At 39.5% G+C, this 20,788-nt stretch overlaps 1 protein-coding gene across 3 annotated transcripts; it reads right to left on the minus strand.

Annotated features, from left to right (window-relative positions):
- Positions 1-5,399: 5,399 nt before the first annotated feature.
- rbm17 (RNA binding motif protein 17) lies at positions 5,400-19,319 on the minus strand. 3 transcript variants are annotated; one of them, XM_088645375.1, is made up of 13 exons: positions 19,203-19,319; positions 16,667-16,810; positions 16,256-16,372; positions 15,373-15,539; positions 14,232-14,335; positions 13,764-13,820; positions 13,060-13,204; positions 10,729-10,880; positions 9,940-9,993; positions 9,310-9,386; positions 8,554-8,652; positions 7,471-7,543; positions 5,400-6,217 (listed from the first exon to the last, which is right to left on the minus strand). In XM_088645375.1, exons 2-13 carry the CDS (start codon positions 16,787-16,789, stop codon positions 6,114-6,116), a joined length of 1,272 nt encoding a protein of 423 aa, XP_088501501.1. In that variant the 5' UTR covers positions 16,790-16,810; positions 19,203-19,319; the 3' UTR covers positions 5,400-6,113. The 3 variants fall into 3 exon arrangements, with proteins under 3 accessions (XP_088501501.1, XP_088501500.1, XP_088501502.1); XM_088645374.1 differs by having other exon boundaries at positions 9,940-9,996; XM_088645376.1 differs by lacking the exon at positions 9,940-9,993.
- Between the last annotated feature and the right edge of the window lie 1,469 nt (positions 19,320-20,788).

Raw genomic sequence — 20,788 nt, forward strand, 5'->3', positions numbered from 1 at the left:
GTGCGGTTAAAATTGATTATATTTCAACAGATCAAAATGGTATTTTTAAAATATTGCAAGAAAACGCAGATGCATTTAATTTGCAATCGGAAAGATATTCCTTGTGCGTGCAGGAAAAGGTGTTTATACTTCGGTTTCTCCAGCCCTTGGTATATTGCAATTGATTACACATTCCTTGGATTAATGGAAAACCAATTTAAAATGGATAACAGGAGGCTTTTATTGTACACCAAGGGTTGTGGGAGTCTGGAACAAACCACCCACCATGCTGTCAAACCCTGGCTTTTATCAAGAAGTGGCTCAATTAGATCCTCAGATTAATAAGATACTAATGTCACAGGTAAGGGACCCCAACATGCAGGACATGTAGATGCCACCTAGCAATTTTAAAGGTGCTAGGACCCTTCTCCCTGCAACAGGTTCATTGCATCTCCCAGAACTGTCAGCACACTCTCAAGACCGGCTCAAGAGAGTAGAACTATATAATTCCTCTTTTTATGACTCTAGCAATTACAGTGCATCACTGTCTAACCATAAACAGAATTGTGCAATATATGCTAGGGAGCTGTGCAATATATTTACATTTACAGTCATATTGTGCAATACGACTTTTTTGTGTACTGTTCTGCTCTGGCTTGTTCTTTGTGTGGACTGTGAGTAACTCTTCTTAGCGCACTTCTCACTGTACTGACTGTATTGTATTGTTATTATTGTATCATTTGTTACACTGTGTCTGTGTTAAGCTGCTGTTGCACTGCAATGTCCCTCAAGGAATCAATAAAGTATCTATCAGAACACCACAACAGAAATGTGTCCATATGGGGGACACACTCAGAAACAAGTGAAGTTTATGTTTCCCAATAATCCAAAACAAACGTCCCAGAATACAGCGGCACTTTCCCAAATCCTCTCGGTCCTGTGGCCGGGCGAGCCTCTTTCTGCCACTGCAACTCCATTTAGTCCTTCAGTTGCCTGTAGCCTTCTCATCAGTTCTGTCAGTCCTATATAATGTGGTCCGTCGTGCTCCTCCTAGCATATTCTCCCCATCCATACTGGGTAGGGGGAGGAGGACGATGCCTGAGTCTTCCTCTGTGGCTCTCTGTTGAGGTCTCCCTTGTCTCCGACTCCTCTCCACTCCGGCTCTGTGTCTTGTGCTTCAGCCAGCTGCCATTCCCACTGGCTGGTTGAGGATTATAGGTCCCTTTTTCAGGATCTGGCCAGAACCTGGGACTTGAATGAGAAACGTGATGACCGGGCGGTAGACCAGATGAGTGGGTGCCGTTGACCAGGTGATGCTTCCCTCTGTCCCAGGACTGGTTCGAGCCTGTCCTGCACCCCCACACAGTCTTAAGGTGTTCCCACCAACTGTGTGGTAATTGAGTGGTGTGTGGGCAAACATTGTGTCATTTAAAGTTTGTTGATCTCCACCTGTCCTACTGTTTGCACCAGGAAGGCTAGAGACCTCGGTTAAAGGCAGAAGGCAGACGCACAAATAGACAAATCACACACATCCAGGCAAAAACACTACACTGTATGAGTACTCTAGCTTTTATTTAGCTCACTTCTAAGAAACAGTGTCTTATCTCCCTCAGGATATGATCAATAATGCTTGTGGTAGTACTAAATTAAATCTTCAGAGAGACATGTATAATTATTTGTTAACACTTCTGTTGCCCCAGATTATGACACCATACCTATGAGTAACATTACTTGTTTCTGTTTACGATTTGTTGCATTTTCCATTCATTTGAAGTACACTTTTCACATCATTTCTGACTAAATATTTTAGTGTAAGTCTTTGGCCCTACAGTACCAAATTAAATTCCTTGCAAAAGTAACCCATGACACTGAGTCATTTCACAGTTGTGTGCATAGTTTAAACAATATTCAGATATACACTCCAAAAAGCACACATTACATACAGGGCCATTAAGATGGGTTTATACCCTCCATTAAATTAGGACAAAAACATCCCATACAATCATGAGAATTCTCTATGTAACAGATTTGCAGATTGAATATGTCCTGCTGAAAATGATGACTTTATCTAAATAGCATTGCACAGAGAAATATTGTGTTTGTCATAAATTCAGGAAACACTAGGGCGACATTTATTCATACCTCTGTAGTAAGTATTTTGTAAATCCTCCACTGACAAAGACTATACTGACAAGACACCTCTTGTAATGTGCTGTGAGGTTCTGGCAATTCTGACTTTCCTCCAGGCAGATTTGCACTAGGTCCTCCTTTTCATTGCTTAACTGTTTTTGTTTTTAGTTCAAACCACAAATGATCAATTGGACTGGACTGAGGTCTCTACACTGAGGTGGCTAATCGAGAACATTTATTTTGTGTGCAGTTAACTTGTTAATTTGGAGATGTACTTTGGATCATTGTTACACTATAATGCTCATTTGTGGCCAAGTATAATAATAATAATAATAATAATAATAATAATAATTGCTTACACTTATATAGCGCTTTTCTGGACACTCCACTCAAAGCGCTTTACAGGTAATGGGGACTCACCCTCCACCACCACCAATGTGCAGCATCCACCTGGATGATGCGACGGCAGCCATAGTGCGCCAGAACGCTCACCACACATCAGCTATCAGTGGGGAGGAGAGCAGAGTAATGTAGCCAATTCATAGAGGGGGATTATTAGGAGGCCATGATTAGTAAGGGCCAATTTGAAATTTGGCCAGGACACCGGGGTTACACCCCTACTCTTTTCGAGAAGCGCCCTGGGATTTTTTATGACCACAGAGAGTCAGGACCTCGGTTTTACGTCTCATCCGAAGGACGGCGCCTGTTTACAGTACAGTGTCCCCGTCACTATACTGGGGCATTAGGACCCACATGGACCGCAGGGTGAGCGCCCCCCGCTGGCCCCACTAACACCTCTTCCAGCAGCAACCTTAGTTTTTCCCAGGCGGTCTCCCATCCAGGTACTGACCAGGCTCACACCTGCTTAGCTTCAGTGGGTTGCCACTTGTGAGTTGCAGGGTGATATGGCTGCTATAAGCTATTAGGCAGAGAGAACCAGTTGTTTGGCTATCAGCTCTCCCCATTTTAACAAGAATAACTTACAACAACGGGTATCTTAACAGGACCTGTAGATGCAGAGCAATCCCAAACCGTGAATATACTCCCCATCGTATTTCATATTCTCATCAAGATGAGTATCACCTTTTTTACACAAAACGTGATAACGAGCATATCCAAAAAGCTCTATTTTCTCTTTACCTTACCATAAGACATGGGTCCAATTCTCATTCAGCTGTAATTTAACAAATTAAAGTCATCAATATTTATGGTACTTCCTTGCAACCCAGACATTAAGCAGATGACAAAGAATGGTGGTCTTCGATACTTTCTATCTTGAAAAGGACAGTTTGTGTTAGAGGTCTTCAGCTGTTGCCTAATTAACCTCTTGCATTGGAGCCCATGGCAACATACATATTCTTACTCTTCCTGGGAGGGCTACACGAAACCTCAGAATTCTAAAACAATACCACTACGGCATGTAGTAGACTCATCTTTTGGGGATTCTTTGCAGCTGCATCTCTCATCTTGTGAAGATCAATGACCATTTGTCCACAGAGAGCTCTTTGATCTTAACCAAGAGGTATGCTACTATTTAATGCCTTTCATGTGTAACCTCTTTAAATACCCCAGGGAAACAGGAAAACTTCAGAGTCCTCTATAGTTCCTGAGGCTTCTGCTGCACATCCAAAGAGCAAATAGTTATTGTAAGTTATTTTTTGTAAAAAATTGATTTTATTTTAAGGAATAGAGGTTTGAATAAAGGTGACCCTTCGCATTTTCTGGATTTCAGTATTTTACGACTAACACGACTTTCCTCTGAGCAACATAATTATAATGATCTTATTATAATTTTAAAGTTGTTTTAAGCAAGACTATCTCATAACTCATTCTGTGTTTGTTTCTATTTCAGGGGGGTATGAATATTTTTGGAGGGTACTCTGTGTATTCAGTTAAGAGTTAACTAAAATCTGGAAAAAAAATTCCTGTTCACTCATCCTTCATCAGAAAGGCAAGCGACTTTTATTCAGGCGAGAGTCACAGGCACACATTCCTGAAGTATAGTAAGTGCAGCGCAGGCAGAACTGACCGCTGTGCATTGCACATTCATCCGCCCAAAGGAACAAGTTAAAGACACCAATTAACTTAGCGTGCATGTCTCTGGAAAGGAAACCTGAGAACATTTTGAGGAAAAAACTGCAATTTACATAACGAAGGTTTCGTAGCCCAGAATAAGACCAGGGAACTAGGCACTGGTAAGCCATGCCTAATCAACTTTGGTGCCTTTAAAGGCAGCATGTAGCATCTTACCATAATAGTAATTAAACTGACACAACCGGTGATGCTGCCCTTCATGGTGGCCACATCAGTGTAACTCAGATAACAGTCAAGGCGTTCTGCACCTGCCTAACACCAGTTGCCTACTATACTACATGGCATCCATGAAAAAAAAAAGACCTTTGAATATTCCATTCCCTTGTTTTCTTAAACTGGTATTTATCAAGGGACACCTTACTCTAACAAAGTATTGTTGGAGTTTTGTTAAGAATAACCTCACCTTGGGTAAGTAGAATATGTGCTATATGGGACTGGAAATGTAAAATGTTTGTGTCATACTTTCAAAACCAGAAGGGAACAAAAATTCAACAGGGAGGTAAAATTCAATTTCTGCAAAATGTTCATTTTCATTCTGATACGATGTCATACATTTACAAGCCTTCAAAGGACTAAGACAGGGATATTTTCCCTAAAAAAATCCCAAACGAATTTTTGAATTTGTTTTTCCTCTAACAAGAGGGAAGTATGAATCCACGGAAAAATTCTTATTTTTATTTAAATTGCATTCCCTGCATCGGAATGGGTTACCTAACATTCAGTACCTAATTCTATATACAATAGTAATTTTTATCATCAAAAACAAAACAGCAGGGGTAGGCAAGCCTCAAATGCCACGTTTGTTTCTGGTTTTCCCATTACATCTCAGAACTACTTAATTGAACCTAATACAAGGATAAGAAGTCTGCCTACTCTGCAGAAATTTCCAGATCTTAATCCAGCACAAACTGAAAGGTGCCTCTCAAATGTGCAGGTACTTGGCGTTCAAGGACCAGAGCTGCCCGTTCCTGCTGTTTAGAATATGAACTTAGTGATACATACCCAAACATGTTCTTCAGATAGGACCTATTTACATTTCTAATGCAAATCGTTACTGTGTAACATACGGAGCGAAAAAAGGAATTAAAAGGCCCGTCTTCAAAAATGAAATTGAACCGTGAGAACGACATCTGCAGTCGGCTTCAGTCCTGTATTTACTCAGTGGTGACAATGAAGTGATAAGCGTAAAAGATATTTTTAATTATTTTATTGTATCATTGTATTTAACCTTCTTGGACTGAACTGTTAACCCCAACATTCAATGTTCCAGAATCCATCAAACGTTACACATGTTTTTCGGCATTTAGGGATTACTTTCTTACTTTTACAACTGAGTCCTTAGAAAAGATAGAGCTATCCCAGGGGAACATAATTTACAAAAAAATACAAAGTAGTTAAAAAAAAGTATTTATTAGTTGCACTTACACAAGCCTGTGGGTCTGTAATCTCAAGCATTCCATAAAGAAACTTAATCACATATTTATGACTATTCTCTGTGTGCAATGTACAGTATTTGAAAACTGAAATACATATTACACATTTTAAAAGGGCTACAACCTAGCAATGCCATATTTTTAAAACTACCAAAATTCACAGACTAGTGCTTTTTCCTTTTTGCTTTGCACAATGATAAAAACAGCTTTTTCCCCCTCCCCAAACACAACAATTTTCATTTTTTCTTTGAGTCTACAAGGAAACAAAGGCAACGTCAGAAACAATTTACACTGACAGAAATACATTTTTTAAGCCACAAAAATAATAAAAAAAATGAATGTAGTTTTTCTGGAAAGAAATGAAGTTGGGGTTTTTTCCCCATTCCAGTCCTCCAAGGTAATAGAAGTTCCACGTCCACTGTTTTTTTTTTTTAACAGTACGTTCGACACCACTGATTCCACTGTCCCAAAGTTCGTTCAGACCTGCTCACCCAGGTCCAGGACTCTGAATTTATCCAGATTATAGAAACAGGCTTTTACCACGCGGCCACCAAAGTATCTTCCATTTAAATCCACGACCGCTAGAAAAGAAGAAAAGCAGTTTACATGTTGCAAGAGTTTAAAGCAACTTTTGTGCCTCTCAGTAACAAAAGCTTTCACAGAAGGTGAAAGATAACTTTAGGATACACAAAACACATGACTAAATCTATTTATCACGGATAGCTGTACCCCTTGTAAAAACTGATTTGATTGAAACTGAAATGAGAGAGACCACTGGATGTTACGTAAGGCAGCACCAGAGTTTTCAATTACAATAAACATACGGCAATAAAAACACAAGATTGTTTTGTAGCATTACATTTCCGGCTTTTTAAAAGTACACATCTGAGATGTGGATGATTGCCACAAGGACGTGACACGTAGCCATGCTACTGCTCCTAAAATAGGGGCAGAAGGACCATAAAGCTCTCTTTAAACTGAAGATGAAAGAGGAGACGGAAAGACAGGAGGGGCTAAAACACACTGTATATTGGTGAAACCCCCCAGCCCCCAGAGAGCCGTCTTAAATACACAGACTGGACCCACCACCTGCCCTCCAGTCATCGAACACGGCCGAGAGATGTCATAGCACAGTCAGCAGAAACAAAACTTGACGCATGGTGGCCACAGGCAAGGTCTCCTTCAATTTAAAGTATAGGCCAGCTACTAGATCAGAACAGCTCCTAATGGCCTTGATTCTGCTGGCCCACAGAGAGCCGAAGCACAAAAACATTACACAAATTTCAGGAAAACGTTAACGATATCTTCGTGACAAGTTTCAAGTGTCCGCAACTACACCGGTATGTTGTTACTTTGACATGATTCACAGCCCTATTTACTGAAGACATTTACAGTGTGCTTTGCTGCAATGCACAGCTATTTATATTCTTCAGCATCTCCTAAACCTAATAGCTAGGCTGCTATATTTAGCCAAGAAGATCCTCATTCGCTTGTCAGCATTCAACGACTGTTGCCTAAAAACACAAATTATCTCGCAAAGTTATGGAGTGTGTGTATATATATATTAGTAATATGCTTTTTTTGGCTATTAAGAAAAACTTTGATCCAGTTTAAGGATGTGATGACCGTGAGAAGGAAATGTAACAGCTCTAAATACAGGCTTTTAAAAAAAATTATAACATTTAGAAAGAAAGGAGCTACTTAAGTGAAATGCAGTGCTAACCAGGAGGTTTGCTGACAAAGTTGATTTAAATTCATTTTTGGTCACCATCCCTAAGAACCATCTGCTATAACAACCAGTCCTTTCTTTTTGTGATTCACTTTGTGATCTCACCTTTTATGGCAGACTCTACTCTCTCAAACTCCAAGAATATTCTAACTGCCTCATCATCAGTTACTCCAGAAATCTGAAAAAAAGAAAAGAAAAAGAAAACAGATGTGTCTAGAAGTCTCAGATATTTATTTTTATGTAGAGGTCTTCATACGAATACATCCCTGAGCACTTTTTCAACCATAGCAAAGGATATCCAAAATAAAAATTAGATATAATTCATCACAAAACATTCTAAAACCAAGGAAAACTAAGGAACAAGCAATAAGTTTATTCCTAATTCTAAAACGTCAATTTAAAAACAATACAGTGTTTCAATTGCTAATGTGATCAGGGTGGGAGTAGAACAAGTAGAGGCTAATTCCCTTCTGAAAAGTAGAAAGAAGAAACAGTGTTTCTTCAAGTGTGTCAGGTTCCCAGGCATGATACCAGAATAAGACTGCAAAATATTGCAACACTGCATTTCTTTTCTATTTTTCAACTTATCATGGTTCCTGTGTATCACCAGTAAATCAGTATTCTCGGATTACAGGGGAATGTTACATATAGAGCAAATTGCTCTTCGAATTACTTAATGCCTAACCTATGTAAGACTTCATAAGTTGATTTTCTATTCAAAATTCAGGAAAAGGCCTGAAAGATGGTAGTGATGTGATCAAGAGACCGGTATGGTTTTGCATGAGATGATTCACCTGTAGCAGGAAAACATAATATTTGTGATGGAGTACTATAGAATTCTATAAATACAGACTAGTTTCCCCACATTATATAAAATTATATTTAATTCCAGTAAATATAAAACTTGGAATTTATTTTCTTCCTTTGGCGGTCAGGAAATATTTAGTTAAGTAATGAATTAAACTAACGTCATCTACAGTAAAACCACAGAATCCATTAGGCCAGAAATACTAACACACTACTCAAGTTACGTTCCAATAGTACATACAACATTAAGTAATCACATTTTGGCAAGGAGTGCACAGTCCTCCGACAATAATTCTTATCACGTCTTACCAATCACAACCTGTATAATAAGTTGAATGGCAATGAGCCCAGGTACATAGTAAAGAGAGGATCGGCTCTCACCTCAAAAATGACACACTTCACCACTTTGCCATATTTCTCGCATTCCTCTTTGGTCTCTGCCTCCAAGTCTTCATCCACCTCTCCACTTCCCACCATGTTCTGCCACAAAACATGTGGATGAGTCACATTTAGAAAAGGTAACTGACTGCCTGAGGAGAACCGTCTTCACGCTATGGACAGATGAAGAGCCTGATTCAGCACAGGCTTCTCTCACAGTGTACAGACCAGGACAACTAAGTTGGCGATGGTCAACAAAAGAAAAATAGGGTGAAATTTATTAGGCTGTCTTTTGAGAGTAACAGCCCAGCAGTCACCAGGTATTAGCAGTTCCTGCAGTGGCAGGATAGAGTACACCTCGGCTACTGCCAACAGACAGGCTATTCGCCCAACCATCTGCCTACAATAGCTCCTCAGAGCCATTCCAGCATAGGAAGTATAGTACACGGTATTTTAAATATTTGAGCCAGCTGTTCTGCCTGCTCACAACCAGTTTGCATCTAGCTGAAAACTGCAGGTTTAGAAATAAAAACTTAATTCTACTTTGATTTCTGCAAGAGAAATTTTGAAGAAGATGAAAAAATATTTTTTTTTCCATTAATGCAAATTAAGCACTAAAGGGGATTAACCTGCTACAGAAAAGCTGCTAGAGTTGTTCTTATGACTCAGGCCACTTCTGCTCATCCCACTTTTTAAACATTTGAGCTGTGACTTACTTTAAGAATGAAACCTTAAACATCGGGTTAATAATTCCCTTACCCTAAGCAACACAACTTTTGTTGGGCATTTCAAGATCTCTGTTAGTGGGTTGCCATCTGTTTTCTTTGCTGCTTCGGCTGTAAAGAAACAGGAAAAATATATTTAAAAAGTCTCCAAGACAGTGCCAATAAAGTCTGAACTCACAAAACATCATATTGCATAACTTTGTACTACAGTCCTACATAATCTATCCACTATGATGGGAAGGGTGATGATTCTGTTTAAAGAAGAACTTGAGATGTTTGTTATAATTGTCCGAATTAAGCCAAATTATGCTGGGTATAATTTAAGAAAAACAACATCTGTCAGCATCACTTCTGTTTGTAAACTGTAATCGGACATCAATATTTTCTTCTCACTAAAAGCCTTTTTTTCCCTACTCGCAAAATTACTCAGTCTTCAATGGCCAAAAAAGTAAAGAGATTGGTTCTGTTCAGGCCTAAAATAAAATCCGTTTGGTTTCTAGTTCACTGCTAAAATCAAGTTAAATAAAATTAGAATACTTTTTAAGCCATTACCCACATTTCATTGCATGAAACGGTTTTGCTTATTAGAAGGATATCTAGTAAAAAAGAGAAGGAATAATTAAAGAAAAGAGAGAATCTAAATAAAATGATAAACCTTTAGTACCTGAATTCCACTGGGGCATTTCACTCACAGGCATTACAGTCTGACTTGCTCCTGCTGCTTAGGGACAAATACATATGGAAACTAAATTCTTTGTGGTTATACTTGAAGTCCTGCATTAAACCATTATTATTCAATTAATACAATATGACAATGAGGAAATTATTCCAAAAATGACAATATAAACATAACTAAGTTATACGAAAGGTGTGACCTGTTCCCACAATCTTGGAATCAGACATTAAGTATATTCCAACTGGACATAAAATGCATCCGAAAATTATTCTTGGAACTAGAAACCAAGAATTTATTCTAGGCCATTCCTCTAAACAACATAATGGCTGATAATATCTGTCAAAATAAGAGGGCAATTATAGTTTAACTTATAATAATACCTATCCAAGAACAGAGTTATCAAATAACTACAGATCATGCTTATTTAGATTTAAAATGAGTATTTTTTCCCATGCGTGCACATATAATTTAATAAAAAAAACACTGGACTAATGATAACAGCAGGGCAGTCTGGTTGCAAACCTGCCTCATTATTTCTTCTCCATAAGCACTCATTAGCTCACACCCAGGGCAGAGGTCATGCACCTACAAACTATAATTTCTTTGCCTGGTCAATGTTATTGTTGGATGAATAAGCTAATTATAGCATCTACAAGCCTAGACACCTATTTTAGACCACATTCTTTTTTTTGAAGGTGCATATAAACAGGGTCCTTGTACAAGAACCACAGACTCCTGGCTCTGTGCATTTAGGAAGCAAGTGTAGAAGAAAGGTACTCTTGTCCGCAACATCTCCAACGATGATTTTCCCTCCCCTCTTGCTGGTCTTCTCCACGGAGAGTGCAGTGCTTAGCCCCTGTTCGTGTTTTCCCAGTCCCTGACCCTCTCGAAAGCCGTATTTCTGCATGATTTTGTGAGCCACTGTTCCTCTGAGACAATAGGAAAAACATAGAACACAGTACTAAGAATTGTATATTAAGTTAATACTATGTAAACCCCCCATTTTTACATTCTGATGTTTGCCTTAGAGAAATATTTGTTTGGTTACGCAAAAATGTTCCTAGCTCCCACGTGTGTTGCAGGGTGTGTATGGCCAAATAGGCTTTTATTTCTTCTGCGCTTGTTCGAACAAACAATGCTCTGGCAAGGTGGAAAACTACTTCAATGCAATCCTCTTTGTAATGACTAAATGCCATCTGTCTCAACGGGTAATTTCTGACGTACAAAAAGGGTTTTGTTTGTATTCGTAAAATGTTTATGCAAACAGCCCATTATTTTTTCACAAATCCCATTATGTAATCAGAGTTCTGACTACACCACAAAAAAGATAACATTTTGCACAGTGTATTTCTACACGTTGTTTCAAATGTAAAACAAATGGAGAGAATTAAAACTGAAATAGTTAATGATATATTCATGTAGGGGTGAAACATACGCAAACCTAAACGTTGGCCAATAAATTGCTAATTACCAGGTTGGTGTACTACACCTGTTCTTATAAGGTCTTATTGTAATTGTACTTAAAACTTGCACTTAATCTTACCAAAATTGTACTTAAAACTGTATCTAGTTATAATACTGTGATTAATAATAAATATTACATTTGCACTGTTTTTGTCCTGTTATACTCTTTTCTCTGTTTGCATATTTGCACAGTTTTGATTACACTGTTATTGTTATTGTGTTACTGTCTATTGTCTTGTCTTCTGTTCTATTTATATACTGCACCTGAGTGACTACTAAGAAACACTTTTCACTATACTATGCACCCGTGTAAGTAGAGTATATGACAAATTTGAATTGAATTAATCACTCATTTTTGTCTTATGAATTAAGTTTTACACAAGGCCTTCTGTCTCACACTCTGATATTTTTGTGCATATGCATTAAATCATGTAGAACAAAACCATGTTTTTGTGTTCAATCCCCCCAACTTTTATGTCAGTGTAAGTACTATGACAAATTAACAAAGCTGAATTAAACCAGTTTAAAGTTAGTATTTGGTCACATACTATTTACATGCAATGCCCGCTACAAGAACGCAGCCCATTGATATCACCAGACTCTTGATTTTTGCTTTTGAGATGCTCTGCCAAGCCTTACCTGCCTACCTACTTTAAATAATCTGTGTTTTTTTTTTCTTTCAGTGCGAAAGACAGCCCTGTATTCCCAAGCCATTAAACTACTATGCTTCACAAGAGATGCATGTGCTTAGGACCATTTGCAGCTCCTTGTTCTCTGCACTTTTGCTTTTCTGAAGCTTTGATAAAGATTTGTTAGTCTTCATTGTCCATAAATGTTTGCTGCATAACTATTGTGGTTTATATCTTGGTACTTCTTTGCTAATTCTAATCTAGCCTTTCTGTTCTTAGTGCTGATGAGTGACTTGCATCTTGCAGTGCAGCCCTTGAAATTCTGCTGCCAAACTCTTCTGCGCACAGTGAATTGAGACACTTTCACCTCTACACTCTGAAGGATGTCTACAACCCCTTTGACTTATTTTAGGGTTTTTCTTCACAGCTCTTTAGCTCTTTTTCCGTCATCAATTGCTGTCGTTTTTTCTTGCATGACCTGGTCTCTCTCTATTAATGGCTCCTCCAGTCGTTTCATTCTTTTTCAAGACATTCCACATTGTTGATTTTGCACTGCCCAATCTCTCTGGAATATTTCTGTTTGGAAGCTTCTTTGCTTTCATCTTCACAATTGCTTTCAGTCACAGCCAACTCCCTAGTCTTCATCTGGGTTTCTGCCTTCTAACTCAAGAGGCAGATCCAAAGGTAAACTCCAAAGTCTGGGACCAATGCTGCAAATTCACAGCTCTTCTATGTTTTCACAATTAACGCATCACGGAAAATCTGATGCAATCAGAAAAGCCTGTCAACCATATGTCCCAATATTTATACTCGCCTGAAATGAGGGGATTGAACGCGGCACATGACATTGTTCCAACGAGGCTAAACACATGTGCAAAATAATACCCAAAAGCTGAAAGTCTCCACTTTCACCTCGTATTAAGTACAAGTTCGATGACCCCACAGCACAAATGACAAATTCCGCTTCACTGTCCTAATACCTATGCTTCTCACAGCTCTGCACCTTGACACCTACCCCATGTTGGCAAGGAAAGAGTTGGTGGGCCCTGGTGGGGAGCGGGGCCTCTCCGGCTCGTCGTACATGGGAGGAGGGATAGCGGCTTTAGAAGAAGGAATACGGGGCCTGGCCTCCTCTTCATACGGATATGTCGTAGCTATAACTGAAGGTTAAAAGCAAACATCAAGCTTTACATGCTTTTTGCAGCATTATTGAAAAACACTACAGGGGTAGAGTTAGCAGGAGCTCCAAAACTTTAAAATGTCAGCATTTTAATTTAACAAACCCTAAATATGTACTATACATATATAAAAGAAAGAAATCAACATGCATCCGTTTGAAAACGGCCAATTTCTTGCTTTATAGCGCCACCTTGTATTCAACTACACAAACTGCAGACCATAAAACAAAACCATGTTTTTGTGTTCAATCCCCCCCAATTTTCATGGCACCGTAAGCACTGTGACAAATTAACAAAGCCGAATTAAACCAGTTTTAAGTTAGTATTTGGTCACATTCTATCTACATGCAATGCCTGCTACAAGAACGCAGCCCACTGACATCACCGGACTACTGATTTTTTTCCTTTGTGATGCTCTGCCAAGCCTTACCTACCTACTTACTTTAAATCGTTGCTAAGAATATTTAAAAAACAGTAAAACTACTGCATCAAGCTTCCCGTTTTCAAACCCAGAAAGTGTCTCAATTTCCCAACGACTTACGTTCTCTGTCCTTTTCCACCAGGGATGTTGGAGGTGCAATTGCTGCTCCTCCCATACCTGTAACAGAACAGCAGCAAAACAATCGTCAGGCACGCCAAAGTGATGCAACCTGAGGATGCAGCCCTGTGTCTGGCAGACCCCAAGAGTAAGGAAAGTGTAGGGATGACTCAAGTATCAGAAAGAAAGCAAATATACAGATTACAAGTCAGTTTTCAAACTGAAGAAATGATAAAAAAATGAAGGAACGTTAATTATTCAGCAGCAATCTGAATACCACCTTGGACTGACAGTACCAACTATTTTTTGAGGGAAAAAAACCTTAATGAAACAGGGATCTGTTTTGGTTTATGCACCCATGTTAGACTGGTTATCATACTGGGAATGACCAACAGTGATACGTTTCATGAACTGCAACTCAAAAGAAAGCAAAATATTTCTTGAGCCAGCAGGAAAGGAAGAGAAACTTACTTCTTTTCCTTTTTTCCTTCTCATAGTCGTCCTCCTCATCCGATTCCGCCTCCGGCCACTTAGAAAATCCACTGGGAGCAGCTTCATGCCTATCTTTCCGTCTCCTGCACGTCACAATACAAAACGATAGCAAATGCAGACTTGGGATTTTCATTTTAGTGTAGACTTCCATCTACTTCTTATAAAGCACAGCCGACATACACTTGTCTCTCATTCGGATGGCCAAAGAGTTTCAATTAAACAGGAAACCACTCATCCATTTTCTAAGCTCTTCTTCCAGTTCAGGGCCACAGGGGAGCCAGAGCCTATCCTGGCACATATGGGAAGCCAGTCCATCACAGGTCAGACAGGCATTCACACATTCTGACCCGGGCCAAATTCTACAACACGGTCTTTAAATATGAAGGGGTTGGAGTGGGGAGCCGAGTCAGTGTGTGAACTGCAAAGCAACTAGCAGGAAAAAAATAAATTTGGCTATGGAACTCATCTGGACGAGGCTCCAAAATCAAAATCTCTCTTTTCTTTCTACTTTTGAATGAACCTGTGCTCGTTCTTTAAATTTCAAAACGCAAACAGTCTTTTTATACCAAAACCAAGTTCACCCCCCCATTCAAATACCCCATTCTAATTAAATCCAACCTGAAATACAGTATGGAGGCCCAGTATGAACATTTTACTTCCGTAAAATAGTAAGAGGTTCTATTATTTGCAAGTTTAAGCAAATAGTGCAGTGAAAAATGCCAGTGACAGGTCACCATATTTTCTGTTGTCCATAACTGTTTACTCTCTGAAAGAACATAAGCACCTCTAAAAAACAGAAAAATAATGTATCTGCCTCTCAATTTTTAGTTTTAAAGGAATTTGTTTAATCTATCCTAAAATGCCCACATTTCCAACGTCACAAGTGAAGACGTCTATGCAAAGTATGAGAATGACCTGAGATCGCACTGCTCTGACAAAACATTTGTGACTTCATGCATTTATCTGCCTGCAGCCCTTCGCTGCGAACCAGTCTGAACCATTTTCAGAGTCTGAACCAGGCATAAGCTCTCAAGCTTCCAAGCAGCTTCTGAAATTCTGCAAGGTTACTGCCTCTTGTCAATCAAATGCGTTATTTCTTCCTGATCAATATTACACCTACTTCTCTCTCTCTTCAATCTCCTTCTGTCGCTCCTGCTCGCGCTGCCTCTGCCTCTCCTCTCGGTGGCGCTTCACTACCTTCTCGTAGTCATTGGGAAACATGGGGTCGTACTCATCGGCCAAGGGGATCAGCACGTCGCCCGAGGAGAACCCGGCAGGCACTGCGTCCTGTGAAAGATAGGTTAGGGTCATAAAGACTTTTCAAAGTACTGTGGGCAAACGCAGCGTGCAGATTCAAGAACCGTCTCCGTTGATAGTAGCACTGTACTGAAAGGCAACCCAGTGGACAACTTCAAAACAGGAACCAGAAAACAAAAGTAGGAACTATGCAGAAAGTGATTTAAAACTGAGAACAGAAGGCAAAGGGTGTGGGAGTCTGAACATATGATGCCCAAGTTTCTTTCTAGAAAAGGCTGGATGAGATCACTGGATTAATAAACTACTAACTACCAAATGGACCAGATTGGCTAGAATGGCCTCCTCTCATTTATAACTGTTCCAATGCCTCTTTCACTTAATTCACAAACACATAAAATAGTCCTCAGGCACATGTGAAGTCAAGCCCTGCCTCTTGCAATATTTATATTTGACTTTATAGAGACTATTTTGACTTCTTTAATTTTAATTAAAGCAGTAGTTACTTTAATAAAGGGTGAAAACTTGAAAATGACATTTGACAAATCAATGTAGGTTAGCCCTTGCAGGTTTTATTTGTCTAAGGCCATTCTTTACTAACTACTTAAAATGTAAAAGGTTACCATGATGGAGAGTTGCCCATACAAACCACAATACTCAATCACTCATAGGTCAAGCTCTCAATTCTGTTTTAAAAACAAATGCAGAATAAAATGTAAAAAAGCCAGATTAACCCAAAACGTTCATACTTTCAGGCCAGCTGCCACATGGGGAGGTGTATCAGAGATCTGTCTGTCATCACTGGTGCTGCCCCTCTTCAGATCGATCACCGGGGCTAAAACTGTAGTCTGCTTTGTACGCTGGCTCTGAAAGGAGGAAAAGTGTTAAATCTATTTAAACATCATATTTTACCAAAAACACACCTCAGACTACATTAAAAATATTTTCAGCTTTGAAAAGAAAAACTTCCTGTGCATTCTACTGTTATTTCCTTCGTGCCCTGCTCCAACCAAAGGTCCTAATTAAAAAATCTTGATGAAATTTAAAAGAAATATTTCTGAATAAATAAATAAATCAATCTGACCTATGCATCATCTACATCATGTTCATATCGTTATCATATTAACTGATCTAACCAATGAAACGGTACTCTCCCATACCTTGGCCTGTGTCAGCGCTGCTTTCTTCACCTGAAGCTGAGACTGAAGCAGCTTGAAGTTCTTGGACCAGCCTTCCGTTTTCGTGTCACTGGTCTCAACTCCCAGGTCATCATAGAGGGACATGTTCCTTTAGTTCCGGAATACCTTGGAGACAAAATTGGATCTTTTGATAAAACAGACCAACGGCACTTTGAAAGAAAGATTGAGAATACTAATTCACAAAGCCTGCACGAAAAATGCAACAGACTGTAATACTACATCGCTGCGACATGGCTGGCAGCAGTCAACATAGACAGTCATGTGAAAAGGAAAGGACACCCTCTTTCAATTCTGAAATGGTTTTATATATCAGGACATAACAAAAAATCAACTGGTCCTTACCAGGTCCTACAGTTAGGTAAATCTAACCTCAGGTGATAAACAACACAGCTCAGATTCCACTATGTCATTATTTAATTTAACAAAAAATAAGCTAACATGCAGAAGCCGTGCGTGAAAAACTAAGTCCACCCCATGATTCAGTAGCTTACAGAAGCAGAAGTAATCGTTTCCTGTATGAGTTTATCGGTCTCTTATAAATATTCCTCCAGTCGCTTGTTTTGGAGGAATTTTGGCACACTGTTCTTTACAACATTGCTTCAGTTCACTGATGTTTGAGGGCATCTGTTTATGCACAGCTCTCTTCAGGTCTCACAGACAGCATCTCAATGGGGTTGAGGTCTGGACTTTGACTTGGCCATTCCAACACCTTGATTCTTTTCTTTTTCAGCCATTCAGTTGTCGATTTGCTGGTGTGCTTGAGATCGTTGTCCTGTTTCATGACCCAATTTCGGCCAAGCTTTAGCTGTCGGGCAGACGGTCTCACATTTGTCTCTAGAATACTTTGGTTTGTGGTCAACTCAATGACTGCAAGGTGCCCAAGTCCTATGGCTGCAAAACAAGCCCAAATCATCACCCCTCCACTACCGTGCTTGGCGGTTGGTATGAGGTGTTTGTGGTGATACACTGTGTTTGGTTTTTCGCCAAACATGGCGTTGTGCATAATGACCAAACATCTCCACTTTGGTCTCGCCTGTCAAAAGCACACTTTTCCAGAAATCTTCTTGTTTGTTCAGATGCAACTTTGCAAACCTAAGCCGTGCTGCCATGTTCTCTTTGGAGAGAAGGGACTTTCTCCTGGCTACCCTTCCATGAAAGCCATACTTGTTCAGTCTTTTTCTGATCGTACCGTCATGAACTTTAACATTTAACATGTTAACCGGGACTGTAGATCCCTAGAGGTAGCTCTTGGGCTCTTTACGATTTCGCTGAGCATTATACGGTCTGACCTTGGTATGAATTTGCTGGGACGCCCACTCCTGGGAAGATTGGCAACTGTCTTGAATGTTCTCCATTTGTAAATAATCCTTCTCGCTGTAGAATGATGGATTTCAGATTGTTTGGAAATGGCCTCATAACCCTTCCCAGACTGATGAGCAGCAACAATTGCTTTTCTGAGTTCATTGCTGATGTCTTTTCTCCTTTGCATGGTGTTAACACACCTGAATGCTCAAGATCACCAAACTGCCAAAACTTCTGCTTTTATAGAGGTGGTCATGCTTCCTGTTGATCAACTAATCAAGTGCATTTGATAAGCATTACCTGGCTGCTAATTACCTTCTTAATTCCTATGGAAGCAGTAAGGGTGTACTTAATTTTTCCCACATGGTTTCTGCACTTTGGCTTACTTTTTGTTGAACAAACTATGACATAATGAAATCTGTAATGTGTTGTGTTATCTGAGGCTAGGTTTGTCTAAATACAGAAATTGGTGAGGACCAGACGATTGTTATTTATGCCCTGATACGTAAAACCATTTAATTGACAGATAGTGTACTTTCTTTTTTACATGACTGTAGTACTTAGGGGCTGTTTCACAACACTTGCTAATCATGGTTGAACTACCCAAAACTCGAGCTATGAATAGAACTTATGTTAAAAAAGTTATTAATATTTCACCTTACATATCATATAAATACTGCGAGTTTTTTAGAATAACTGCAATTTTGACTTCCAGTCCGTAGACAGAGATTAACTATTACATTGTACGTCTTTATTAAATGTTCACATAAAGGAAGCAAAGACAAGTAAAAACGTTCCCCAGGACTTTTTTATACGCCATGACTAACAGCTTTAAGAAATACACACGTTCTTGTAAACTCACAAGATTAAGTTCAACTAAACGTGGCGCGCCATCACCATTCATGCTTATCATAACAAAAGCACAACATATTGAAATCCTACAAACAATAACCGCCTTCTTACGACTGATACAAAAGAGCGCAATATAGTAGCTTTCAGAAACAAAACGTCAGGTTTCGCAGAAGAACATATTTATTTCTCCTAATAAAAGGACTTGAAACGGTGTACTCCATTTACTGACCCGCACATCACAACCATATCTGGGCCACAGGTACGGTTAAAACCCAGAGTTAAGAATCCACACCGTTTAATTCAAATATTTTAGCTATTAGGTTATATTTAAAACAATACCTACCAGACTTTATACAAACGCAATCAAACAACGTTCAAAAACGAAGATATTTACGACATCGCTGGAAAAAGAAAGCGGAGTTACATGAAGACCCCCTGTTAAAATCTCTGCTGCCACCACCCAGTGGAGGACTGAAACTACACGTGAATATCAGAACCTCGGGAACGTTTTATTCTGACACTAGATGTCGCTTTACGCAAGGGAAAAATAAATATCGCTAACCGAGACGGAAGGTCAGAGAGAAAAAATGCACTCAACATTTCTGATCAGATGGACTTCAGATATAACAGTTTCATGCCAAAATACTACTTAAATCTACAGGTCGGTTTATTTAGTATATCTATACTAATATATACTATCTGGTATTTATACTATATAATACAAATAATAATTCTTTACACTTCACTTTTCTGGACATTCCACTCACGTTACACATTATGGGGAATCCCCTCCACCACCACCAGCGTGCAGCCCCACCTGGATGATGTGCCAGTACTCTCACCACACATCAGCTGTCAGTGAGGAGGAGAACAGAGTGATGAAGCCAATTCATAGATGGGGATTATTAGGAGGCCATGATTGGTAAAGATCAGGGGGAAATTTGGTCAGGACGCCAGGGTTACACACCTACTCTTAATGACCACAAGGAGTCATATTTTACATCTCATCAGAAGGACTGCACCTTTTTACAGTATAGCATCCCCATTACTATATTGGGGCATTAGGACCCACACAGACCACGGAGCACACTCTGCTGGTCCCATTAACACTTCTTGCAGCAGCAACTTAACCTTTTCCCAGGAGGTCTCCCATCCAGATACTCACCAGAGTGACACCTGCTTTGCGTCAATGGGTTGTCAGTAGTAAGTTGCAGGGTGATATGGCTGCTGGCATATACTGAACCTCTATTTGTTATGTTATTGTGGACTAAACATGATAGAAATTTTAAACAAATTAGGGCTTTATTGAGTACAGAGGGAATAGGGAGAAGCCAAATGTGTTTCACAAAATTCAAATAACTATTTCCCAAGCTTTTTATAGCAATATACATATTTTAGAACCCACAAGTTAAAAAGGAGGGCAAATGTTTAAACATAGCTGACCTCTCATCTGGCAGCTTCCAAAAAGTGACTTAGCAGTTTCTGATATCCATCCTTTAAGTTCTTCATCCAATTAAGAATCACTTGGGAGCCAGAGCCTATCCCAGCAAGCAACAGGCACAAGGTGGGATACACTCTGAATAAGACACCTGTCCATCTCAGGGCAGACACACACACTCACACTAGGGCCAATTTTCCCAGAAGCCACTTAACCTACCAGTATGTCTTTGGACAGTGGGAGGACACCAGACCAGCTGAAGGAACCCCACGAGAATATCCGCAGAATATTAAAGCTCCCTGAAGATAACACCCTAGGAATTGAACCCATGTTGAGTTCCAACATTAAGCTACAGGTGATGGCAGCTTGCAAATTGAATTCAGGGGGTGATTGTTTTAATTATGGTCACTTTGGAGCAGTAGATACAAATGAATGAAAGGCACAGAAGGTCTCATATTGGAGAATTTAACTATTCTTCAATGATCGAAGCC

Source organism: Lepisosteus platostomus, chromosome 9 (genome assembly GCF_059453375.1).
Source record: "Lepisosteus platostomus isolate fLepPlt1 chromosome 9, fLepPlt1.hap1, whole genome shotgun sequence".
NCBI classification, from domain to species: domain Eukaryota; kingdom Metazoa; phylum Chordata; class Actinopteri; order Semionotiformes; family Lepisosteidae; genus Lepisosteus; species Lepisosteus platostomus.